Source organism: Erigeron canadensis, chromosome 9, assembly GCF_010389155.1.
Source record: "Erigeron canadensis isolate Cc75 chromosome 9, C_canadensis_v1, whole genome shotgun sequence".
NCBI classification, from domain to species: Eukaryota; Viridiplantae; Streptophyta; class Magnoliopsida; order Asterales; family Asteraceae; genus Erigeron; species Erigeron canadensis.
In genome coordinates this window covers 30,937,956-30,960,349 of record NC_057769.1, presented here as the reverse complement: position 1 = coordinate 30,960,349, position 22,394 = coordinate 30,937,956, and the positions used below count along the sequence as shown (strand labels likewise).

At 33.1% G+C, this 22,394-nt stretch overlaps 2 protein-coding genes across 2 annotated transcripts; both read right to left on the bottom strand.

The window, feature by feature from the left end:
• Positions 1 to 933: 933 nt before the first annotated feature.
• Positions 934 to 2,871, bottom strand: LOC122583562 (high affinity nitrate transporter 2.3-like). Its single transcript, XM_043755953.1, has 3 exons — positions 2,104 to 2,871; positions 1,863 to 1,978; positions 934 to 1,725 (listed from the first exon to the last, which is right to left on the bottom strand). Exons 1-3 carry the CDS (start codon positions 2,869 to 2,871, stop codon positions 1,053 to 1,055), a joined length of 1,557 nt encoding a protein of 518 aa, XP_043611888.1. The 3' UTR covers positions 934 to 1,052.
• A 17,398-nt stretch (positions 2,872 to 20,269) lies between these two features.
• LOC122580911 (high-affinity nitrate transporter 2.1-like) lies at positions 20,270 to 22,079 on the bottom strand. The gene is made up of 3 exons (XM_043753056.1): positions 21,270 to 22,079; positions 21,044 to 21,159; positions 20,270 to 20,936 (listed from the first exon to the last, which is right to left on the bottom strand). The coding sequence occupies exons 1-3, from the start codon at positions 22,077 to 22,079 to the stop codon at positions 20,270 to 20,272; spliced, it is 1,593 nt and encodes a 530-aa protein (XP_043608991.1).
• Between the last annotated feature and the right edge of the window lie 315 nt (positions 22,080 to 22,394).

Sequence of the window (22,394 nt, the reverse complement as noted above, 5' to 3'; positions counted from 1 at the left end):
ACATGCTCCACAACCATATAGTTTTCTTGCAAACTTTTAAGCTGATAACGTACTGCTACGTCACCACGTCGGGTTTGAAACAGAATATCACTGTACACATTTAAACCACCCAAATCATAAAATAACTTACCCTTTCTAGAAATTTTTTAATCACTGACACATGTGATTCAATTAATAATAGTACACCTACCTAGCATTATATAGCCATAAAGAAAAGGTTATTAAGAAAGTTACTGATCTTTTCCCACATTTATCTCAAAATGTTGCAACACCTCAACTCTATAAGTAATTAAGTATTGTCTTCTCACCATCAAATTATATATTTTGTAAACCTTTAAATTCAATATTTTTAAAGCCTTCCAACTACCTGATTAAGATTTTTATTGTTCTCATTATATATTTATTGTTCTCATCCAACTAATTTTTATTGTTCTCATTATATATTTATTGTTCTCATCCAACTACCTGATTAAGTATTGTCTTCTCACCTTAACTCTCTCTATATATATTTATTGTTCTCATTCAACTTTAAATTCAATATTTTAAAGCCTTCCAACTACCTGATTAAGATTTTTTACATGTATTATTATATATTAAGAGATTTATACATATAGATTTTTTCTTAGAAAATTTTATTAAGAGAAAGAGTTTATAAGAAAAAGGATTTCTAAACGAAAGCAATCAAAAAAGAAAAAATAAGTGATTGATTTTGTGCTAATCGAAAGAAAACTAATTCTTGAAACTACAAAATTTACTATATCTTTCAAAACTAAAGTCGAAAGTATAAAATTCCAAATTGAATCACATCAAGGAATTAGATTCATTCATTACGTAATTAAAAAAAGTACATTTTTAGAACAATAATACGTGCTAGGAGTACAGTTTTGATTAGAAGAAGATCACTAGAAAGAATTAATAAACAATAAGCACCAGTTGAAAATACGTACGGTTGCCTATTCGACCACATGTTATGATGCCTTATACTATTTTTTTTTTTTAATTATAATTTCTTTACTTCTTCATCACAAAACCTTTTAAATTCAACTATTACTTTAAACGTGGTGGTTCGGCGTGGTATTCGGCGGGGTTTCTGCGACGGATACAGCCGATCTCTTCCCACGCTCCGCCCGGCTATTCTCGGCAAACTTCATACTTCCAATGTGCATTCCCATCTCTTTCTCTTCTTCACTATACTCCAACCCATAATAATACTCTTCATTATATTCTTCATTCTTTGAAGCAGGTAAAAACATGCTTCCCCATTGTGGGAAATGGATGAAAGCCACCGGAATCGTTAAAACCACGGTCATCACACCCATCCATGTTAGTCCCCACGCAGTTGAAAACCGAGTGCCAGAGAAAAACAAAAGTTGTGTTAAACCACCACCAACATTGCCACCGGCTCCGGTTAGACCGGAGAGAATGCCAAGAGAACGTCGTGAAACGAAAGGAATGATGCCATAAGTCGCGCCACAAGCCATTTGTGCCCCTGAGGCCATGAGCATCATTGAAAAGATCGCGAGCGGTAGAGAGTTGGCTCGGCCAAACCATATGCAAAAAACTCCTCCTAGTGTTTGTGTGATATATAATGTCCATAACCTTCCCCTCATTCCGAATTTACGAGCTGCTAGATCGGATGCATAGCCACCGAATGGACGGGTAATGAAGTTAGCTATTCCAAAACTAGCTGCCACTACTCCGGCTGTGTGTAGCTTTAAGCTAAACCTATATACATATATATATTGCACATTATGGAATGAAATGAAGTCAATAAATAACAATCTAGCTAGCTAGCTATATATATAAATGTGACTTGGTGAACCAATAAACCAAAAACCAAAGCTATATATAGAGTTATATACCTATCATAGAAGTATTCAGAAATAACATTATTCAAGCACAATTGGACTCCCATTGAATATCCATAAATCAAGAAAAACACCCATGTCCTGTAATTTGTGATTGCATTTTGGAACACCTGTATGTAGTAGAGATCGATTCAACGAAAAAAGTTAATCAAGATGCGTATCTAAAACATTTGACATATAAATTAAAGTCTCTTAGCTAGGTGGGAAATAATTATTTAATTAGTGAATTAATTACCTTAGAGAATTTGTCCTTTGAGGCTTGTCCATCCTTTCGAATTTGAGCAAAGTTGCCATCAGGTAAGTCTTGGCCGTAAGCCAACACAAGAACACCAACAATCAAATGAAACCAGCCAGGAATGAAAAACGCAATCCGCCAAGCCATAAATGGTGTGGCTTCAAGCATGTTAGTTATGACATGGAAGAGGACCGGCATAAGCAATTGCGTAACCCCACCTCCAAGATCTCCCCACCCGGCCGACAACCCATTCACCACCCCAATTATCTTCCCATTGAACATCACACTAGTCCAATATTGGCACGACACGAATGTGGCCAACGAGAACCCAATCATGAACCTCACCGCCATATAACCTCCAGCGTCTGCCACAAAGGAGACGCTGAAGACCACGGGTGCCGCAAGCATGTTGATCACTGCACAACCGTACCTCGGACCAATAAGGTCACATAGTACTCCCATTACAAGGCGAGAGAGGATGCTTCCAGATACGGAGGCAATTCCAGCATTAGAGATGTCAGATCGTGTCAGGTTAAGGTTGTCCCGGATAATGGGGACAAGAGGGGCAGCTGCAAAGGTTGAGATAACACAAGTGCAAAAAGAAAGCCATGAGAGATGGAAAGCTCTCATGTGTGGTTGAGCCACAGAGAATATTTTCATCTCTGTGGCTTTGTTTTGGGAATCCACAGGCAGAGCGAATGTCGTCGTCCGCCTTGGAGGGATGGTTATGACTTCTTCATGTTCATTTGTAGTGGTTAAGGATACCATTTTTGCTTGGTTTTTTTCTGATGATAATCAGAAATGTTTGGGGGAATGAAAAAACTTGAAGAAAAGAGCAAGTGGCTATTTGATAGTCAGATAAGAAGATTAAGCTGTAGGTGTGCTTATGAAAAGAGGCTGGTAAAGGGTATATATAGAAATTTGAAGGCTTAATTATGGAGAGTTGACCTTCAATTCATTAAAGCTAGCTTGTTTACCACTTGGGTTTTAATGTAATACTATATATATGTGTTAAAGAACTTAAAGTGTATAATAATTAATTTCTCTTTTTTCATATCAAAAGGACTGTAATTTTGCACCTTAAGTTGTTCTGAGTACGTAACTTCTTAATTAATCCTTAATATTTAAAGTCTAGTAATCTTACTTTAATAAGAACACAAAGAGATTTTATACGGAGTACGTTTCTAGCATATTACCACTATCTTTTTAAACACGAATAGACAGGAATATATAGTGTTTTTTTTATATAATCACTTTGATGTTTTTGAGACAAATTTCCAAATGTCAGCTTTCATATATTGAAATTTTTTTTGGTTATAATAAGCTTTCTGTGAATTTTCTTTTCCTTCAAAAAATGGGACATACCAGCAGCAATCATAACCAGAACTGTTATCAAAGCATACTCTCTAGATTCGGATTAATCGAGCTGTACAAAATTAAATGTAGTGTTTCATAACAAAATAGCTAGTACAAAATAATTAATTCTATTAATATGGATTACTTTTTTTTTCAATTAAAAAAACTGATTACCTCATATCAGTGATAATGTGCGTTGACAACATTGCGTTGTAGACGGTTGTTGCTTCAATCATCCAAAGGTATCGAACCTAAGTAAAATAATCATTTGAAAACTAAATTTTTTGTGAAAACTAGAAAACTGACTAAAACACATTGTGATCTAGATTTAACACAATGTGTTTTTATAAAACACAATGTGTTTTTATTGTGTAACCTAAAATACGTTGCGTTAAGTTTTAAATCACGGTGTGTTTTTTATAGCGATGTAAATCGAAAAATTGTTCAAACACAATATATGTGATATGAATTTAACACAATGTGTTTTCGAAAAACATATTAAAAACACATTGTGTTAAATTCAGATCACAATGTGTTTTGTTACTTTTCTAGTTTTCACAAAAATTTTAGTTTTCAAATGATCAAAACCCATTGAACCTAACACAATTTTGTACTCGTTTGTTTTAAAGTTAGGAAAATTTACATATATATCCTACTTAAGAGATATAATTACATATTTATCCAAAATTTAAATTTTTAATGCATCAAATACAATGCTTCTAAAATATTTTTTTTGATAGATATGTAATTAAGTTTTAAAAATAGGATATATATATATGTAAATTTTGCAAAAAGTTAAAGGTATACATCTATAGTTGCACCGTACTGAAATATTTCTCTGTCTCCCATATGTCTACATTAATCGATGTTGGATTTTTGAGTCCTTCGCTTCTTTCATATATCATTTTCAATCCATTTTGATGTGTAAACACAAGGAAGAGTCCTAAGGGTGTCTAAACTAATTTGGATAATTAAAATTGGGAAATGATAAACATAGCTCTATGGGCTAAGTTTAAGTTGTAACGACATGTTTAAAAGTGTTATACATTTCATATAACCACTTCCTGAAAATATGTTTAAATATCAGAGTAAAACAATATCATGCATGTTTAAACAAATTAACTTTAACCTCGGGAGCTACATTTAACATTTCCATTAAAATATTGTTTATTACTGGATTTTGATATCCAATCCAAATCTATCAAAACTTCATATACCAAATTTCTAGAAATCTCGGATATTTTTGTATTTGGAAATTTAAAATATGTTGTAAAAGATATTACTCGTAAAACTTAAAATAATAAAACCTAAAAATATCATAATTTTTTCAAAAGGGGTTGTATATCTATAATACCGTCAATAGTTACATATTTAAAAAGGTGAATTTATAATGTTAAACATTCATATATTAAAATAATGTAATTCTTATAAAGATCACTTGTGTCATGTTACAATCTACATAAAAACTAGTAATTATACCCACAATTTATTGCGGGCATAACATATTATAAGTAGATTTTGTTAAATTATAGTAAGTTATGTAACGGTTGTTGACGGCCGTTAAGGAAAAGGATCTGATTTGAAATAGATTTTGTGACTACACTTAAAGACTGTTAAAGCTCTTCATTGTTTTCGTTTTATCTACGAAATAGATAGTTGCACCTTAAGCTATTAAATTATACTATTAACTACTGTATAGTTAAAGTTGTCTTAGGTAATAATAATATAATAGCCGCCGACGATTGTTACAAAAAAGGACCGGATTTGAGCAGATTTTGTGACTACACTTACAATTATTAAAACTTAATGCTTTTGTTTTATCTACACGATATATAGTTTACCTCAAGTTATAAAATGGGTACTTTTAGCTATAGTAAAATTTCTCTTACAATTTAGTATATAATGTGTATGGGTTTGGGGTTTTTGAGAATCTTGGATTTCATCTCAGGGATGCGTGGTTTGAACTTCATATACTATCTAATTGAATTTACTATGATGTTTCTAATACTAACTACTAACTCGCTGTTATAAAAATTTAAGCATATGTATACACAAAATTAAAATCTAGCATTAAATATTTAAAACTATTTTTCTTGCTAACTTATTTATAAAAATAATGATGTAAACGATCATTGAGTAAAATAATTCCACTAGTGACAAAATGAATCACCACACTTAAAATTAGTGGCACGTCTTAATTAACGGACCTTGCACATGCAAATTCTTCGTCTTGAATAAACCTAATTAACTCATCATTAATTAAGTGATTTGTATAATATTTTTTTTAACATGTGAATTAAATATCAGAAAGTCTTGTCTTGATTCGGTTCGAGTCAGAAAGTTCTCTCGCATGAGGCAAAATAGCCACATGTTAAAAGTTACTGGGAAAAATGTCTAAAATACCTTTAATCATTATATTACACTATTAATAATTTATTTTTTTTAAATATCTCCATTAACCTATTATATCAGTTTTTCGAATTAGAAAGTTCTCTCGCTGTCACCATTGTCGTTGTTATCATCACCATTATATTGTACAGATACTATGTGTATACTTTATTTTATATGGGGGTGGAATACATTATACATATACCCTATCAATGTGAAATCGATCTATGACTCATATCTAGTTGGATTAAGATAAACTCCAATGTAAATATAACACGGTGGACCCTTTATTTGATAAATATGACATGACAAATCAAAACATGAGTTTCTTCTTTTATGCATATAAGCATGACATGATGTACTCTGCACAAATGTGCGCGGTGATTTTGACAGCAACGATGTTGTGGTGGGAGACGAGTGTTAGTGGTAGAGGCAGCGTCGAATATCTCCACCTGATCTCTCTCTTGTCACTACTTCTTGTTACTACTTCAGTCCCACATTAACAAAATATGTGTAAGAACTATTATGCTTGGCAAAATTTAAAAATCAAAAAGAAATTTGTATGTTAATCATAACATTTATGTTTATGCTTTGCAAAATTTAAACATCAAAAAAAATTCGGTCTAGCTATTGATTAACGAGGGATACTTAAGATATGTTATACGTAAATATCCACCTAGCTAGGTACAAGTCTCACTTCTAACATTTATGAGATGAATTAATAAGAGATTTTTTAGAGTCCTGAGCTTAACTTTTATCCCATATATAATATATTCGTATAATTTAACCGTAGAGGTGGAATAATATATCGTTAAAAAAACACTATACGTAAAGATCGAGTATATCTTATAAACAAAATCAAACTACATAATCATGTGGTTTGAAATAGTAAGAGTTGGTTAAAAAAAAGAAAAAGTTAAAAATATGGTGAGAGATGAGATATTATGATGACGAACAATGTTGTAATGAATCTTGGACGTTAGGTACACGTTGTCAAAGAAGGAAAAATTGAGTAAACAGGCAATGAACATGCACGATCATTGGTGGGCCTTCCGTACTCGAAGTTGACTTTATTCGATATGAATTTTAGGGGAAATTGTTTCTTTTATTATAGAAATGATTAATCCTGCTAACCAAATAGTCTGATAATTTTTCTAACTATAGGATGATGATATGTGAAAAAATCAGGGGGTACGATAATTAGGAAAAGGATCGAATTAATGGATACCACATATCACCATCTTAACGTATTAGAAAGATTATTAGGCTATTTGGTTATGATGATTTATCATTTTCCTTTTATAAATATAAGTGTTATATATTAATGATTCAAATTTCAACAAGTAGCTAATATATTGAAAGTTGGAACTTGAACACTTTTGCAAAACATGAGTGATAAAACGTATGACCACGTGCTAATCCACCAGAAGAGGTAATTGCCCGAAACCACGGGATATCAAGATTCAACCCGATGAGGGGAAACCCCATACTAATCCACCTGAAGTCATGACGATTAATAGGAGTAAATTATGTCTCCTCAGACCTGAACCCAAGTAAACCTAGACCAAGCCCCTTGCCGTTCTAAAAAATATCCCAGACCAAGCCCTCAAAGAAGGACATCTATATCTCAAAGTTGGCTGAAAATAGAAATTCGAAAATGTGTCCCATAAGTCATCAGGAAATTCGAAACACTATACCAATTCATCATTGATATTCATGTATTCATGTAATTTAAGAGTATAAGTATTGATATTCCAAACAGGTAATGAACATGAACATACACGATCATTGGTAGGCCTTCCGTACTCGAAGTTGACTTTCTATTCAATATTAATTTTAGGGGAAATTGTTTTTTTTTAACTTTCAGTGTTAGATGTTAATGATTCAAATATCAACCATGATATCTAAAGACTAAAGTGGATAAAATGTTGAAACTTGGAACTTAAACACTTCTGCAAAACATGAGTGATAACACGTATGACCACACGCTCAAGAGGTATGCCCGAAACCACGGGATATCAAGATTCAACCGGATGGGGGAAACCCCATATAAACTAATTAATTTGCATAAAGGCATGACGATTAATAGGAGTAAACGTTGGCAAACCTGAACCTAGGTAAACCCAGACCAAGCCCTCATAGAGAAACATCTATATCTCAAAGTTGGCTAAAAATAGAAATTCGAACCTATGTCCCACAAGTCATCAGAAAAATTCCAAACCACCACGTACACCAATTCATCATTGATATTCATGTATTATGTAATTTAAGAGTATAAGTATTGTTTGACATTAAAGAAAGAGATTAATCACTGGAAGACCAACGTACTTTACTTCTTGTACATGGTTGCCCATCAAACCAGAAAACTAAGCATATATATATATATATATAATACGTAAACCGCCCATATTTTCCCCAAATCTCCTTTTTCCCCCAAATTGAACCCTAAATTAAATGTCGTCTTCTTATTCTTCTTCTCCTCCTTCTTCTCCGTCTTCTTCTCCGTCGTCTTCTTCTTCTTCTTCTTCTTCTCCTTCTTCTCCTTCTTCTTCTTCTACTCCTCCTTCTTCTACTCCTCCTTCTTCTACTCCTCCTTCTTCTTCTTCTCCTTCTCCTCCTTCTCCTTCTTCTTCTTCTTCTTCTTCTTCTTCTTCTTCTTCTTCTTCTTCTTCTTCTTCTAACAACCTTCCATCTCATTGCGGTTGTAATCAATCACTGAAAGTTAGGGTTATGGATGTCTATGAAGTGCGAAGTTTCAGTGATTGATTACAACCGCAATGAGATGAAGGTTTGTAACATCTCGTTTTCCAGAAGTATTAAATAATACTAAAAGTAATATACTTAGAAGTGTAAAATTATATTTATGACGTAATAATGTTATTTCATTTTTAATGATATAAAATGTACCCGAATATAAATACATACATTAAAATGAGTAAAACTAACTTTTAAGTTAAATAAAAAGTTAGATGTAGTTTTAAGTGGTAAGGGCAATATTGGATTAATTATGCTTGTTTGGGCAAGTGGAAGCTTGATCTGCTAGGGACTCAAGTTAATTCCGGTAGACCATGTTTTGCTACTATTTTGTATATGCCCGAGTCTTTTGTTAAAACGATATTTTGAATAATAAAAAGAGATTTTTGGCATACCTCGAGAGGCTCTGAGTTATTACTTTAATATACTTATATGGAAATCGTATTTGAACAAATTTAAGAATATTTTATTTATTTATTTTAAAAAAATTGTCTTGGGGGAAAAAGGAGATTGGGGGGAAAACGAATTTCGGAAGAAAATGGGCGGTTTACGTATTTTATATACATATATGCTTAATGGGAATCCGACATGTCTATAAAAAAAGGCCAGTTAATTTTCATATAATTTCTACATCAGTAAAAAATAGTGTAACCGGTAAAAAATTAAACTTTTGGTCAACCATGTACAAATTTGAAAAGTATGTTGGTCATACAACTTAATTTTCTGGTTTGATGGGCAACCATGTACAAAAAGTAAAGTATGTTGGTCTTCCAGTGATTAATCCTTCAAAGAAAAATATGTTACCGGCTATCACTGGTCAACCGACAAACTTTTGGTCAACCATGTATAAATTTGAAAAGTACGTTGATCATACTGCTTAACTTTCTAGTTTGATGAGTAACCATGTACAAGAAGTAAAGTATGTTGGTCTTTCAGTGATTAATCCCTTAAAGAAAATGAGTGATTTTTAAATAAGTCATCATATTGTATATATTAAATCTGCATGTGTCTCGAACTAAGATCGGAACCGGTTAAACTGTTACGAGTGTTATTGTTGCTTTGATTTTAAAAAAAAATTAATCTTTTTAAATCTCCTAATAATTCTTTTAAGACCATAACTTTTTGATAATTGTTTTTCATTAATTCTCTCTTAATTTTATCTTTTAGTTTTGACAAATGTAATAACTTTATTGTTAAAAAAAAATTTAAGTCATTTAAGAGGTTTAAAATACCAACATAGTCTTGCGATGAAAAACTAAAATAAAAAAGGAACAGTTGCGATAAGTACGGTTGCTTATAAGATCACATGGTGTAATTGTTTAATGACAGTAGGTGTCATATAAATACTGTTTTGCCCCTACACTTCATTTTAGACACTTTTGGATCCTTCTTCTTCTGTTTATTTTATTTTGGGTTACTCTGGTATGTCAGAAGATTTTTGTATGTAGCAACAAAATATCTATCATATTTCACTCTAATATATACTAACTTCATTTTTTCCTTTTCCGCCTTGTTATTATTATTTTGTTTAGAAAAGAGACGTTTGAATTGTTCCGCCTTGTTATTATAATTTTGTTAAAAAAAAAGAGTCGTTTCAAACTTTCAATTGTATCCCGAAGTCATCTTAATTTGAAAGTGTCCTACCCGAGGGATGGTATATAAATCTCTTTTTGGAGGCTAGGCCCGATATCACGACAAACATTTTATCATGTTAATGTTGTTTTTAGACTATTTAACAGGAACAACTTGAAAATTCTTTTCTTAAGAATCGTAACCCACTTAACGTTAGCTATCAAAAATATCTTTTATTTTTACTTATCTGACAAATATATATAGCTTCAGATGGTTTTACGAGTAACTTTTAATTAATTAATTGTAAGCTTATGTTTTGGTGATTAAATAAGAAATTTCCCCTTGTCTGATTATCAAGTTTCGTTATTTTATTGCACCAAAACATACATAACATTTAGAGTTGCTTAAATTCAAGTGGATTTTTTAGATCTAGCTTTTTCTTTCGGTCATTGTAACAGCTGTATATTCTTGACTAAAAGTAAAAAGAGTAATAAAATATAAATCAATAATAAATGAATGACCTTCACAGAGTATCATTACATGTGGTAGGATAAGTAGTAGTACATATTGTCCCGTACTTGTCGACTACTTCTCACACTACCTTCTTTATTAGTATTATTTTTCAAAATAATTTATAAATATCTACTGCTAACTATATTTTTACAATTAAAAAAGTTACAAGATATATGTGTATAGATTAAATTAGTGACTAGATTATTTAATTGTTTAAATAATCAAGTTGGATTAAATATTTAAGAAAAATATAAACTAATCATCGTAAATTCTCTGTACATGGGTAATAGTATAGCCATTCATATTTACATTTGTACTTACAAACGTATTCAAAATTATACTTTCATTGACGATGAACAAAAAGAAAAAATCACACGAGTTTTCGCAAGTAAAATAACAAATCCATTTACTTGTGGATGGTAGCGTTATTGCTGGGCTGTATACCATGCCTATGTTTGGCCTCTTAGTTTACGGTCTATTAGTTTTGTGCCAAACCATGATTGATACATTTAACAGCCCAACAGTAGGCCCATTTTAATTGGATACCTCGACTAAAGGCTTGTAAATAAAGTCGTAGTATAGCCCAAATGCACGAGTTAAATCATATATTAATATATATATATATATATATATATATTAAAAACAAAGGTACGGAAATGCGTGTAAAGAATAGTAACAGGCCATTTTATTTCTTTGGGCCCGTTATTAAAAACAAAGGTACGGAAATGCGTGTAAAGAATAGTAACGGGCCATTTTATTTTTTTGGGCCAGTTTTCATTTTCTTAACGGGCCACTTCATTTTCTTTTGGACCCATCTTATATTCTTATTTTAAGGCTTGACAAATTATGTTTTGATCTTTTAAATTACTTCTAATTTGTTTACAAAATATCACTTATTTTAATTGCATATTATTATTTTGTAAGTTTGTAACATTTTAAAGATTATCTCATCTTTTTACAAGTGAACTATTACATAGTATATATATACATACCAGTAGGGTGTATGTTTTGAATATATACATCTAACCATCTCCGAAAAATTTGTTTGCAATACTTATTAGTTTCAATGTTATTTCGGTTAATGTTTTATTATTATAAATTATTTTTGTTTCACTTTCTATTTTCAATGATTTGGGAAATTAGCTTTAATTATGTTTGTATTATTAATTTGTTTTTTTTTTTTATTTTAAATATTCTACTTCCATACTTATTATCTTTTGGAATTTATATGATATATTAATCTATTACAAAATTATTATGTCGATTTTTCTAATTTATAATTGCTTACCCATTAAAAAATCAATATTAACTCAGGTTTTGAGCTAAATAATGTTTCTAAATGCATGTAATAATTTTTACATAGTACGAAACACAATAAATATAATGTCTCCCGGGTAACATATCTCGTTCATATGATATGACCACCTTGCTTTTTGTAATTTTTCTTACGATTTGCAATTTGGACGACATATATACTCAACGATATATATATATATATATATTTATTATTATTATTTTATTCCTTTTATATTTTATGAAAGTTCTTGATAATGTTCAATGACAGATATTCTTCGTTCCCAAAAAGATTGTCCACAAACGAAATTGAAGTTTTTCTTTTTCTTTTGGATTATTAGTAGGCAATGTAACTTCAACCTTGATTAAATAAAAATAGCACGATATCTGCGCAATGAGGTGATATTCATGGCGACAACGATGTGGTGCTAGGCAGTGGCGAAGCCAGGATTTTAACTTGGGGAGGCCCAAAAATCTTTTTGCCTTGCCAAAATACTTCAAAACGCAACATGCATAAGAAAAGTGGCCCTAAAACTACAGCGAAACTATTGATACATAACAATGAAAAATGCATAAAACAAGCATGATAATGTGGATAAATTGCAAAAAAAAAAACATAAAAATGCGACTTTTCAATTTATTTTGTTAGTAGAAAATAGTAGAAAAATATGAGTAAAATAACTAATCTTGTTAAAAGAAAAGATTTTATTAAAGTTCTAACACTAAATTATAAACTAGAATTGTCTTTTGTGGTTGTCTTAAAAAAATTTAACAAATTATCATTGTTTAACACGATTGAAAGTTAGTTAATAACATATTAGCCTTATGGACGTTATAATTGGTTTTTACCTTTAATGATCTTAAAACCAGGAATTATAAATGGATTTTCATATTAGAGTTTTTAAGCTTCACATTTCGGGAGGGCCGAGTGATTAAATAAATCAAATTTCACAAGCAAATACATATTCGTCTTATTTGTAGTGGGCTTTGTAGGGTGGGCCTTGGCCCTTCCTGGGTCTAAAGTGCCTCCACTGGTGCTAGGGATGATTTTTGGTGGTAGATGAGACGTCAAATGGTATAGATAATTGATATAAAAGTAATTGATGTAAAAAATTAATAGAGATATTTTAAATGATACAAGATTGATAGTGTAATTTTATTAAATGGTTAATGTAAGTGAAAATATTACAATTTTTTCAATACTTCTAGAAATAAAATAGTTGCTTTTTTTTATTATAGTATAATATACAAATACATAAAATGTAACCCAATCACTTATTTATTAATTTTTATATAGTTAAGCGTTGTCACCTTGCTACTGTTCATCATTACCATTCTTGAGTTTTATTTTGAGAAGATAAGAAAAGAAAAAGTAAGAAACTTTTAGTTTTTGCATTCTTGAGTTTTTGTTTTAAAAGAAAAGGAAGAGAAAGAAAGAAAAAGAAAAGGTGTTTTGATCCCAAAACTTTCCTACCACTTTTGGCAAGATTTGAAAAGAAAAGTAGTGAAATTATTATTATACTCCTCAAATTTATATAAAGGTTTTAATTACTACAAGACTATAAATGTAAAATTTTATCTTTTTATCCTTTATTTTCCTTCACTTCTAACTCAAGAATAGATTCAACTCTCAACTTTCTTTTATTTTCTTTCAACTCGAGAATGCCTCTTTTTTATGTAACTTTCTATCCTTTCTTCCTCTATCCAATTTTCTCAATTTTTTTTTTAATAAAAACTTGCGGTTAAAGAAAAATAGAAAACTATATAATACATCGCCTTCACACTCGTTAAAAGTTCAAACTTGTATCTCTTTCACCATCATTGACAAAACTCACAACTATAAAAATTCCTTAACTATGTGCCACTTGAAAGAACAACTTCAGTTAATAATATATTATTTTTTGTTTACTAACTAAAATGATTTAATCAGTAGTGATTAAGCTTAATTTCATTTTCTTGACCATCACAATGATAAGGACATTAGCGGTGCTTCTCATTTCAATTTTCTTTTGCTTTTAATTTCTTTACTATGTATGTGACATCATGGGAAGAAGGTGAAGATAATACATTAAAAAACACTTATTAAATACCAAAATCTCATGTTTAATTCTCAAAATAATGTCTACACATGAATAGATTTTTCTTTTTGGTTTGAGGTTCTTGTATTTCTCTTTAACCTCCAAATTTTTCTCACCAAATTTTTTTGGATAAGTTAGTCATCACGTACTACTATATGAGTTTCATAAATTCTTGATTAGATTATTATCCAAGTTATGCATTTTGGACATGTAAACTATATATAAGATTTGTAAAATGTTAAGGTGATACTTTAATGTGATCAAATGATTATCTCAATAAAAGTAACTATAAGAATTAATACTATAAGGTCGTGTTTGTTTCACAGAATTTGATGAAATCTGATGGAATTGGAATTGAATTCCCTTCCTTAGTGCATTTAGTTGTTCAAAGAAGTATGAATCTCATTCCGTAAGAATGTAAACATTCCATCATTTGATGGAATCTCCCTTCCTTGGGCATATTCCTTCCGCCACTTGAACTCTCAAAAAATCAAAAACATTCCAGATGAGAGAGAAGATTCTTGTAAAAGGCACTGTAATTGAAAGTCCCAAGTCTGCAACAATTATGTAATTAACGACCAATGTAAATTACTCTAAGAACAATAGACAATAAAGTAAAGAAGTTTAATCATATGTTTTATTGATTAAACAGTGAATACATGGTCGATTTTACAAAGAAAGAAAAGAGCAAAATATTAAGTTTTTCGACACACCAAAAACTTAACAATTATACAAAGAGAGAAAAACACACTAATGTTATCTGTGGACAAACCAACGAGAGTTGCGGCTACGTCAAGTGATTCTTTATATGGGCAGAGAAGAGAATCACATGACAACTCAATAGATGTTGACACATGAAGGTTATCAACTATGTATTGGTGGATGAATCAGATCTGCAGAGTTCTTTTTTCTTTCATCTTGTTTATTTCCCAAAACGGCATGTGTCACACCCCGACTAAGGCGGAAAACTCGGGATGCGACGTATAGTACACGCGTCATGGATATTACATAGGAAGATTAAATGAATCCACAAATATAGATAGTCCTTATCATAGATTTTCACAAACATTTAACATAAATCCAAACACAAATAAAGCATAATCCAACTCCTACGCAGGGGATCAAAGATTAGGCATAATGCCATATTAATACAAAAAGAACATAAGATGACATAGCAACAACAAGGAATCCTAGAGTCCAAAGTTTGCTAAAAAGGCTCCATGCTACTCTCCTCAGCCACCTTTAACCTGTGCACCTGAAAGGATACTTAAAAGCGTCAACACAATGGTTGATGTGTTCGTAGTATTGTAGTCTAGGTTGTCAGGATAACGGGATGCATTTAATGTATACTCAATGTTGCCATAATTCACAAGGTTGCCATAATCACAATGTTGCCAAGGACTTATCGCGGTTGACATAATCATAAGGTTGCCATGGACTTATCAAGGCTGACAGCACTTACGGTACCAGGCTAAGGTTGACTATGAAGGGACTTACGGTTCAACAACCAGTCTTGCTAACAAAGGAAGGGACTTACGGTTCTACAACCAGTCGTGCTAACAAAGGAAGAGACTTACGGTTCAACAACCAGCTGTGCTCAAAAACATGTATCCTGAAAGGACCCGACTCGATAAACCGAAAATACAAAATTTCTCTTTTTTTTTTTTTTTTTACCCCCACTGCGACTCAGTGGAAAATTTCTGACCTGCGAGGTGAAAAACCTCCCACTGCGCCGCAGTGGGGTTGGACACCTTCCACTGTGATTCAGTGGAAAATTTCTGACCTGCGAGGTGAAAAACCCCCCACTGCACCGCAGTGGGTCTAGACCACTCCCACTGCGCCGCAGTGGGCATTTTCTGACCTGCACCTGATGCAAAAACCAGCCATTTGACACACCAAACAACTCCAAACTATAATATTCATTTGCCCAACTTCCACAAACTAAATTTCAAATATTCTAACAACTATAAAGACACATTTCAAACACAATTACAACATCAACGAGTACACAAAATCAAGGTTTCCATCAAACGGGTCATTTACCCACTTTGACACCTTTTTGACCAAAATTATGAATTCACAACTATCCAAAAACTTTACAATTGGAACATTTACAGAAATTTACCCAAAAGCATGACCTCAAACTAAAATGTACCATGAGCCAAGAAATGAGGGACAACTAAGCTTCTATACCAAAAGATCGTCATTCGCTCGGGAATGACCTAATTACCTTCAAGACGTCCAAATCGCTTCAAACTCTAAATCAACTATCCTCAATCAACAATCACTAGTTCCTTCCTCCGGAACTACTTATATAAGAGGGTAAACATCTAAAATATAAGCAAAGGCTTAGTGAATATACTTGCATACATTTACGAATACGAAGGAGGGCATTGTACAAGGACTTTCACATGTAACCTATGGCATCGTCATGTCACATTTACATATTCACCTTGCACACAATCAATACATATATGGATCCATATAAGCTAAACAACCATAACAAATCATATCTATCGGGATTCTTAGGCCCCGGAGGTTCTTAGGCCTCATATCACATCAACTATCGGGATTCTTAGGCCCCGGAGGTTCTTAGGCCTCATAAACAATGCCCCACATGGGCTTAACGCCGAACCAATTACCATGCTTGGAACATTCACATCTCATGGTAATTGGCCCAGCGTATACATAAAGGTATGCAAGAATACTCACCTCCTTCGCAACAAAGAGAATAACGCTAACAACAAGCACAAGCAAGCTTCAACCTAAAATCATATCGAAAAATGCATAAGCTTACATTCACAACTTGACTAGTTCAACCTAGCCATTCACAATCACTAGCCTTTTCTAAACCCAAAACCCAACCCATTTGTCATTGAGTTACTTTCATCTTTAACTATAACATTAGGTAGTTCAACCTACCACTTTCATTCACACAACAATAACTAGTAATATTCATCTTTTCTTACAAACTCAATTCATCACATGAATTTATCAATTTCATAATCAAACACATCTTATAACTCAATGACAACTAGGTTAACTGAGGAATTGGAGAAAATGAACCATAATTCATTTTCTAGCAAAATCCCCCAATTTGGTTCATCCATGAACCCTATATTCAAAAGAAAGATAAAAACTAAATTAAGGGAATTCAATACCTCAAGATTCAATGAGCTAAATCAAGACTATAGGCTACAATTACTTTTTCTCCCCTTTTTCCTCTTGATTTTCAGCCACCACCCAAAATCACCAAAACCCTAGCTTGTAAATTTCTAATATATGTGGAGATGATTAATGATTTTGCTCTTGATGAACTACTCTTTGATTTTGAAAGAATATGAGAAGGAATGCATGAAGGGAAGAAGAAAATGAGAGTGGAAGTATGATTCATACTCAAAAGAAGATGTCTGGCACTTCCTATGGGTGCCACGACCCACTTCTCAATTTGGTTGGTATTTTACCCGCTATCCGTTAAAGTTCCAACTAAATTAACCCCATATCCAAAAAAATAAAATACTAGGAAATTAATTTAATGTTAAAACTAAGAGAAGGGGTTAATTTCTTTTACCTTAAAATATTTGGGGTGTTACATATCCAATGCATCCAAATATATCCATAATGTAACCATAATGTAAATCAATAGGTATCCAATTCATGAAATCATATATGTATCCAAATCACGTTATCAAAATGTATCCCAAGATATGTTATCAACATGTATTCAAATATGTTATCAAAATGTATCAAAATAGATTATCAATCGTGTAGTCAAAATAGGTTGTCACAATATCATATCACATAAATAATGTTTTACAAGAAAACATTTTGTATCCTTTCATCCCCGAGAAAACATGTAAAAAAGGGATTACGAAGCTCACCTGAATGCTAGCAACAAGATTATGTTAGGCAAGATATCAGTAAGCAAGTAACCGGCACGCAACAATCTGTTTCAAGTTATCACAATTAAGTATGTGTTCATTATAGGTAAACGTGCTCATAACGTGCCGCCAAGTGTTGACTAAGTTGTCCAAAAGCATACTAGTTGGACTTTGACCAGATTTTACAAGTTTGACCAAAGTTGACCAAGTTACAAGTTTGACTAAGTTGACCAAATCGACTAAAGTTGACCAAACTGACCAAAGTTGACTAAACCAACCAAAGTTGACCAAGGTTGACCAAATCGAGGTAGTAATCGAAGTCTGAGGTCTCAATTGAATATTGAGGTCTTAAATTGATTTTGGGGTCTTATTTCACTAAAAGACAAAACTGAAATTAAGAGGCTAGATTTAAGAGGCTAAATTTGAGATGCTAGTAAATTTGGAGTAGTATTTCCAAATACGAGGTCACATTTGAAATACGAGGTCGCATTTGAAATACGAGGTCGTAATTGGAAATACGAGGTCACAAACTGACGGGGTCGCAAACTGGGATGTTCTTCCCCAAAATTCATTCTAGAAAACCCTAATCGTATCTTTCGATCTGGAAGGTGTTTTTATCATCAGATTGTACTTTTAGACTCCCTAATATGATGAGAAAATAATACTAAAGTCAGAAACTCAAAAAACGGACTTAAACCCGAAAACCCATTTGAACAAAATTTATAAAAAAGTGTACAAAAATTCTTATATTACAAGATTTTGTTAACGAAATCACACCAAACTTTGACAAAAGATGTAGTATATGATTCTAAACGTTTTGGACGTAAAAAGTTTGATACTTGGCGGGTGTAGCGTGTGTATTAAAAGAAAAACCGAAAAATACAAAAAGAAGAACATAAAAAGGGTTTTGATTCTTACATCAAATATCAAATATGACCAAAATAGATGTTTGTGATGATGCTTAGAAGGTAGAAAAACTGTTTTTGACACTAAATCTAAACAAAAGTAAGGTTGGATTTCATTAAAGCTTCATCTTGATCTATCAACACGTGTCCTTGGGACCAGTCTTCTTAACTTCATATCCCCGCTCATATTTGACTTACAAATCATGGCGGCGAGTCATTGAACTTATCCTTTAACTCCAAGATAATTGATGGTCGCTGAAGACTCGATGAAGCTTTTACTCGCTGAGTCTATCAGCGAATTCATGACTCAACAATTCCGTCAAATTCCATTCCATCAGATTACAATTCTTTCAAAAGATTCCATTTCTTTTAAAAACATATGGTGAACCAAATGTGCCTTAAGAGTATTAGGCGCCACGGAGGGTATATATAATATGTCAACATAAGAAATATATCACTCAAAAGACTAATTGTTTGTGGCAGGTCACACATTACAATAACAAAACCTGACGGGAAAAGCCAATATGATCATATTGGTGGTTACCCGCATATTTGGATATGGGATCAAATTTGGGATTAGTAAGAATTTGTCGTTATACAAAATGAACATTTTAAGAAAGTACTCCGTACGTTACATAGTTGTTTTATTATTTAAAAAACTTCATGGGTTTAGATCAGGGTTTGAGATTAATTCAGTTAATTAAATTCGTCCCATTTTTATACCAGTATTTATATGTATAATAAAGCAACTAGTCTCTGGCTATGATCTTTTACCCACCACAAAGCGAAAAAGGTTGAGTTCATGAAATCCAGTAATACTAGCTAGAAAACTATAAAAATAAAAATAAAAATAAAAAAATAAAAAACAAAAAAAAACGGGGGGTTTGCTCGGTAGTTCATACCAATATTATAATTCTTTTACATCCTAGCTAGTTTGTTTAATGGAAGGCAAATTTTAATTTTGATTTTTTTACTCTTCTTTCTAATTTTACTTCTATCTTGACCAAAATAATGATTATAGCACCTTTTATGGAACCGAAAATTAATAATAATCCAAGCGTACGTCAGGGTTAAAATCGGTTGGAAAGAGGACTTTTTCAGTTTTTAGATAGATAGCAAAATGCAGTTTGTATAACAAGGTCAAAGTGATTGAAATTAATGAGATAATTTTGACTTGATAAACCAAAAGGTAATATATCGTACCAAGTTTTCACCCCTTAAAAACATACTCTCTAATTAACAATATTTGTATTAAGAATGAATAATTGCAATTTGGTACCGATGATATTAATGTATCCCCAACAATTTAATCCATAATTAGAGCAACACAGGCAAATTGAAGAAAACACATTAAGTTTTCTTGTTTCTTTGCATATTACACACTCAATAATATTATTAAGATAAAACCTCAAATTTTTGTCAACTTTCAGACATGGTTGGGGGTGGTTTGGGGTGGCGTTGGAGCAGACGCCACCTTTCCTCCACGCTCAGAACGGCTGTTCTCAGCGAACTTGAGACTTGCTTGATGCATCCCTTTCTGCCTCTCCTCCTCGGTCCACTCGGAAACATAATAATTCTCTTCACTGCCTTTGACCACATCTTGACTGGCCGGGAAAAACATGCTTCCCCATTGTGGGAAGTGAACAAAGCCGACAGTACTCGTAACAAGCATGATCATGATACCCATATACGTCAACCCCTTTTCGGTTGAGAATGACGCGTTGGCAAAGAATATTAATTGGGTTAGTCCTGACCCGAAGTTTCCACCGGCCCCGGTCATCCCAGAGATGATACCAAGTGATCTCCGGGAAATGAAAGGGATGATACCGAATGTGGCTCCACACGCGGCTTGTGCCCCGATGGAAAAGAGCATCATAAAGGTGATGGCTAGAGGCAAGGAGTTGACTAGGCCAAGGAACAGACAGCAAAGACCCCCTGCGGTTTGGAGAAGCCATAAGTTCCAAAGCCGGCCTCGCATTCCAAACCTTTTGGCCATGTAATCCGATGTGAACCCTCCGAAGGGACGAGCTAGAAGATTTGCCATTCCAAAACAAGCAGCAATGATTCCCGCAAGGTGAAGCTTTAGGTCAAATCTGTGATGGATTATAAAAACAATACGTACTGCTAATTAGTTTTCCTAGAAATAGAGTTTATAATTAACTTATTGTGACAGCTCTAGTTAAAAACAATATGTACATACCTATCGTAGAAGTATTCCGCAATGACGTTGTCAATGGTTAACTCAACACCCATGGAGTAACCATATAGAAGTACAAAGACCCATGTCCGGTAGTTTGTCACAGCATACCACAATATCTAAATAAGAATTAGAAACAAGTTTAAAAAAAAAGCAAGCCCAAATATATAAGTATATAATAATTAATCTTGAATATAAGAAATCCTAGATAATTAAGTATGTATTATACCTTGCCAAATTTATCTTTTGCAACATCACCCTTCTTTTGAAGGGCACCAAGGTTACCATCGGGCAAATCTTGACCAAGAGTCAACACCAATATCCCCATTATCACATGAAGCCATCCAGGTATGAAAAAGGCAATCCTCCATGCCGTGAATGGTGTTGCGCCGGCCTTTTTGATGATCTCAAACAACACCGGCATCAGGAGTTGTGTGGCTCCGCCACCCATGTTCCCCCACCCGGCTGCAGTCCCGTTCACCAGCCCAATAATCTTGCTGTTAAACATGGTACTCATCCAGTACTGGCACGACACGAATGTAGCCAATGAAAACCCGATCATGAACCTGACAGCGATGTAACCGCTAGCATCACTGACGAAAGACATGCAGAAGACGGTGGGTGCCGACAGCATGATTAGGAAAGCGCATCCGTAACGTGGTCCCAACATATCACATACGGCACCCATCACAAGCCTTGAGAAAATACTACCTGAAACCGAGGCGACACCAGCGTTCCCTATGTCTGATTTGGTGAGATTAAGGTTGTCCCGGATAATGGGGACAAGTGGAGCTGCCGCAAAGGTGGAGACAAAGGTAGTGAAGAAAGAGATCCATGAGAGGTGAAAAGTTCTCATGTGAGGGTTTGCAAATGAGAAAAGCTTGAACACTGTTGCCTTGTGTTCCGAGTCAACGGGCAAGTCAAACTTGGCCGTGCGGTCGGTGTGTACCATGGGAGACGCCACAGAGAAGGCCATGACCGGCTCATGGCCAGTGACTCCATGCATGGAGCTTCCCGGAGAGCCTTGAATCTCAGGCATTGTATAAGTTTACAATTTCAAGTCTCAAGTACTTTGTATGACTTGAATTGTGTTTTATTGTTGTGTTGCTTTAGATATTTATTTTTTAAAATGAGTGATGAAAGGTGGTGTTTATATATAGGCTTCAAGGGGGGCAAAGAATGTAGAGAAACATAATTAATCTGTTAATATTCATGATACAGATGTCATGTTGGTATTTCATACTATGTTTAATTAATTAAGGAGTTGACAAATTTATTAGAAAGGGGTTAATTATCTTAGAGATAGCTAGTGGGGTTTCCCAAAAGGCTGTGATTATAAGACATAAGTTATGTT

Bases quoted from the DNA above. Each gene is read 5' to 3' on its own strand.
- LOC122580911 (XM_043753056.1), bottom strand. From the start codon at position 22,079: ATGCCTGAGATTCAAGGCTCTCCGGGAAGCTCCATGCATGGAGTCACT. The intron at 21,160-21,269 runs GTATAATACATA...ATTCTTATTTAG, and splicing joins CAAAAGATAAATTTGGCAAG to ATATTGTGGTATGCTGTGAC. The intron at 20,937-21,043 runs GTATGTACATAT...AATCCATCACAG, and splicing joins GCGGAATACTTCTACGATAG to ATTTGACCTAAAGCTTCACC.
- LOC122583562 (XM_043755953.1), bottom strand. From the start codon at position 2,871: ATGGTATCCTTAACCACTACAAATGAACATGAAGAAGTCATAACCATC. The intron at 1,979-2,103 runs GTAATTAATTCA...TACTACATACAG, and splicing joins CAAAGGACAAATTCTCTAAG to GTGTTCCAAAATGCAATCAC. The intron at 1,726-1,862 runs GTATATAACTCT...ATATGTATATAG, and splicing joins TCTGAATACTTCTATGATAG to GTTTAGCTTAAAGCTACACA.